This window comes from Lolium rigidum, chromosome 7 (genome assembly GCF_022539505.1).
Source record: "Lolium rigidum isolate FL_2022 chromosome 7, APGP_CSIRO_Lrig_0.1, whole genome shotgun sequence".
In the NCBI taxonomy this organism is placed as follows: domain Eukaryota; kingdom Viridiplantae; phylum Streptophyta; class Magnoliopsida; order Poales; family Poaceae; genus Lolium; species Lolium rigidum.
The window spans coordinates 128594211-128598745 of record NC_061514.1 but is presented as its reverse complement, the minus strand read 5'-3'; the positions used below and the strand labels follow the sequence as shown (position 1 = coordinate 128598745).

The 4535-nt window shown below is 46.5% G+C and overlaps 1 protein-coding gene across 1 annotated transcript; it reads right to left on the bottom strand.

Annotated features, from left to right (window-relative positions):
- Positions 1–441: 441 nt before the first annotated feature.
- Positions 442–4255, bottom strand: LOC124673860 (probable L-ascorbate peroxidase 7, chloroplastic). Its single transcript, XM_047209901.1, has 12 exons — positions 4021–4255; positions 3797–3925; positions 2713–2833; positions 2523–2623; positions 2344–2431; positions 2007–2074; positions 1843–1929; positions 1383–1457; positions 1221–1298; positions 1020–1124; positions 810–876; positions 442–683 (listed from the first exon to the last, which is right to left on the bottom strand). The coding sequence occupies exons 1-11, from the start codon at positions 4183–4185 to the stop codon at positions 856–858; spliced, it is 1038 nt and encodes a 345-aa protein (XP_047065857.1). The 5' UTR covers positions 4186–4255; the 3' UTR covers positions 442–683; positions 810–855.
- Between the last annotated feature and the right edge of the window lie 280 nt (positions 4256–4535).

Sequence of the window (4535 nt, the reverse complement as noted above, 5' to 3'; positions counted from 1 at the left end):
AGGCTCACCACAGCACATAGGGCTTGTTAATTCATTCCCAACACTGCTGTGCTGATGGTGTCTTATTATCCACCACTGTGGTGGACGCCCACCAACGGGCAACAGATCGGTCCAATCTAATCCCCCGATACGCACGCACCCGTGGACAGGGGCCATTTGGTTACAAATGGACCCATGGATCACTGCTTCAAAGATTCCGTATGCTTGTGGAGACAAAGACGGAGGGGCTCGCCAAATGGAAATTACTCCTGGTTTATGCTGGGAGGCAGCTCCTCAGAGGCCGTAGGGTCCAGAGGTTTATGTATTGCAGATCTGATGTTTACTGCAGCGGCGACCACCACCGTGCTCGATGAGCCACATGACTGATAGAAAAATGACACCACGCTGCCACAGCCCAGAGGCACGTAAGTAAAGCGTTCCGTGAAGAGCAGTAACATAAAATTCGGAATAAAAATGGATTCCTCATCGAATCAGGGGTGCTCCCTCTGAAGGTTCACATACATGGTCCAAATCTGTTTGTCAGCAGATGCACTATTATTTTTTACACTCACGATCTCAGTTCCCACATCTAACGGCTTGCCGAACCTGGAAAGAAAAACCTCTATCTTGTAGCATGACAAGAAGCTGGGAAAATGCCTCGTCCTGTGTGGTGATACGAAATTGGAGGAACAATGGGCTTGATCCTGCAAAGGAAGACGACAGAGTGAGCCTATTGTGGACAGGACCAGCCGAATACTTTGTTTTATATCAATGTTACAACTGGATGAAAAGAGCTGACACGAATCAACAAATTGGTAAGGGGCATATACCTTTTGGACGAGCCCTTGGCTGGATCTGGTTCACGCGCGGCACTCACTAATCGTCCAAGGAGAATCCCTGCAGGACAGCCACAAAGATCAGTTAGCCACATACCACATCAGTTCGAAACACAAAGGACGATAAGGTTGGCACAGCTCAGCGGAGTGGTTTGTCGGAATGACAGCAGAGTGTTGGAAAACTATGCGCGGAATGGCACTGACCTCGGCAGGATCGAACTTTGAGCCCAGGCTGCTCAGTTTAGCATGAGCCTCCGCATAGTCTTTGAAGAATGCCTCTTGGTCCGATGCGTATTGCTCTGCATAGACCTGAAAGTGTTGCGGAATTTTCAGGCGGTAAGTTTAATAATTATTATCTCACTTTCGTAGGGTGCCGACAGCATACAGTTTGAGCATCAGGATCACCTTGAATGTTGGGTCCTCAAACAATGCGGCATCCGTAGGCAAGACCAGAAGATCCTGATCTCTCTTCTCTTTTATCTCCTATAAAGTGTTGCCAGCAGGTCAGTTCTAACAAAATCAGATCAACTGTCCAGGCATGCAAAATATTGAACGGGCCACACTTACCTTGAAGTAACTGTTATCAAACTTCAGCCATTCAGGTGTCCACGATTGCCCACCAGGTGCACCAGGGCCATTTTTCTGCCAAAGTAACAAAAGATAGTGGATGAACATTACTCACGTAGACAATGCACTTGTATATCTACATGGAGCAGTGCAGACAGCATCGATGTTTTGAAGTGTGTGTGCGATTTTTATGCATATTTTAACTGACACCATCAGATGTGTTTGAAGTGTAGACAGCTCAACTGTACTCATACAATATACAAATCTTGAAAATAATCACACCTAGTCCCTAGAGAGATTAAGGCCTAAGGGTAATACTAAGTATGAAGTAACCATTAATAGAGCCAACATGGTCAAAGTGATACCACAACATGCTATGCAATTGTTAACCTAAACATGAGACTCAAAAGTCAAAACATCCAAGGTAGCATATACACACAAAAAGTTAAGAACAACATACAGTATATTTTGTTTCAGGTTTCCCCCAGCCGCTCCGTTCAGGCCTAGACCTTCCAAGGGTATGTGCCCCAGATAAAGCAACAATTTCCTGCAGATACAGGGTACACACAGCTCAACAACATAACATCATGGGCAAACAGGTGACTCGGATCATTATTTGCACACCTTGTCATCAAGGCCCATTCTGTAGAATACAGCCCTCAAGTGGTCAGCAGGTGCACTGGGGCCAGCATCTGGAAAAACACAAAACACATAATTGAAGAATTAGCAATCATCATATTAAATGCATTTAGCAACAAGCAGGTACCCTTTTTTCTATAAATTGTTTAGCAACAGGTGGCAATAGAATTACCCAGTAAGATTATGGAAATACCAAGTATTATTTCAAGCAACCATGAGATGTTTCGTATCTTAAAAACATATTTACAGAACTCAAAAGAGAGAGGGCTATTTGTACAGAATGCAACAAACTGGAATGTGTCGTGGACACAGAATTTCTAACCAGGAAGCTTCCCCTCTGGTGGACACTGCTCAGGTCCTGTGACATCAACACGTCCATACTTCATTGGAAGCTTTGGGCCACCAGCTTCCTGATTGACAAAAGAAAGGAAATTAAATTTTGGGAAGAGCATTGATATATTAATTCTAACCTAGAAAGATATAATGGGGGAAAGGTCAGACCTCAATTGCTGTAGCACTTGCCAACTGGAATAAATCTGCGTAAGTGATGCTCGGATATTTGTCCTTGATCGGTTGCACAAGCTTTAGAGCATTTACCAAACCTTAAGGATGATGATCAGGACTTTTAGTTACTAGCTGTACATGTAGGAGGAACGAAGAAATGTAATAGTGAAATTCCAAGTAACTGTACCGGCATTGGCTCCATGCTTCAATTCAACATCAAATCTTAAACTTCCATTAGCTCCACCTCGTTCTGGCCAATCCTTAATATTCCTGTCATATGTGCCAGAATCATGCCATCCCAGACGAACCTTCATGCAGTAAAACAAATAACAATTAATAATCTTGGAACAGATATAGAAAAATTAAGTTCAAAGAGTCTCCACACCCTGATAGGTATTAGCATGATAAAAACGAAAGTACTTTGTGCCAAGACATTGCACTAGGTAATTGCAAATTTCAAAATGAAAAGTTTCATTTCTCTGATTTTTCTTTTTGAAAAGTTTTAATCGACGGTGCTGATTTGAAAATATAGCATCTCTATTGGTGTCTTAAGCTTCTACGAGTGCAAAATGGGCAGAAATATCCAAGACAGTTACAAAGGTAAAATATAAGAAAATGTGGCATATAACAAATGAAAGGAGAGTTCTGCATGAAGAGTGCAGATGATGATGATCTTAATTGTGAAGTACCAGTGTAGTCACTATAATATAACATTATGGGACAATTCTCTTTAAACTACTCTGCAGTCTGCAATGCAGGATGGCTAAGTAACCAGAGTTTTCTGATACCCTCATGGTCAAAAAAATTCACACACTTCATTTTATATTTTTATTACGAAGTACATGTTTACATTTGCACATAAATATCATGTATAACCATAGTTTTGTGAGCATACAAGGGCTAAGCTCTACGCATCACAACAGGCAGCATAATAAGCTCCATAGTGAACAAATGGAACGAGATGTATCACTAGCCACTAGTCTGGCTTCAGTAACACAACAGAAACAACTGAGGCACAGCCCGTATGATTCAGAAAATTTGCTGCAGTTTGTCACGGTAAACAATCGATGGAGAAATGGAGCTAGAGGTTACAACTGACAACCCCTTCTGAGAGAGGCAGGCTGTGTACGTTATGATGCTGAATTCCAGCATTGCTCTACGGATCAAATTCACCTTACTGTCCTAAATGAGGACGCTGATGCAAGGAATATGTTTCCTAGTAGTAACCTAAGAGAGCGTGGCGTGGCTGTGTGGGGTATACGGCAACGTACCAGGATGGGGTGGCAGTGGGTTGTTTTGAGCAGCTCCCTGATGTCCTGGCGCGCGGCCTTGAGCTGCGCCGCGTCCGACGCCGCCGCCATGCACCTCACCGACCGCCCCCTCCCCGCCGCCTTGGCCTTCTGCGATCACACACACAACCAAACACACAAGTCAACAACCGGAACATCCGTGCTCAAATCCTGAACCGCCCTAACCCGATCGTGTCGACGCCGACCTGGGAAGGCGCTGCGCGGAGGCTGACGAGGCGGCGAGCCGCGGAGGACGAGGACGAGGAGGGGAAGAAGGCGGAGTTGGATGGCCCGGCGCGGCGGGCGGACGGGGAGGGGCGGGCCGGAGCGGCGGCGCGGAGGGCGGCGGCTGCGGCGAGGCGGTCGGCCATGGTGGTGGCGGGGTTGGTGAGAGTGTGGTTCGACCGTGGCCCTTGGGACTTTGGACTTTGCAGCAAGTAGAGAAGCTGCGACTTGCGACTGCCTTTGCTTGATAGGGCAGCCAGCTCAGTTCGCCACGGCTCTTGGGTTTGGACTTTGGAGGGGTTTTTGCTTGCCTCTTGGCCTCTCGTGGTTGGTGCGGCGGCGCGTGGTCGGGGTGGTGTGCGTCGGCCGATGCGCGCCGGATCCGGCGAGGGTTTGCGGTGGGCAGGTGGCATTGAGGTGGCACTGATCAGCTGGTGCCTGGTGCTGCTGGCGTGTGGCATTGCCGCGGGCAGGATTCAGGATGTGTTCGGTCCCA

Coding starts and splice junctions, on each gene's coding strand:
- LOC124673860 (XM_047209901.1), bottom strand. CDS start 4,185: ATGGCCGACCGCCTCGCCGCAGCCGCCGCCCTCCGCGCCGCCGCTCCG. Junction 2,075..2,343: donor ACCAGAGGGGAAGCTTCCTG/GTTAGAAATTCT, acceptor GTGTTTTTCCAG/ATGCTGGCCCCAGTGCACCT. Junction 1,299..1,382: donor TTGATAACAGTTACTTCAAG/GTAAGTGTGGCC, acceptor AACACTTTATAG/GAGATAAAAGAGAAGAGAGA.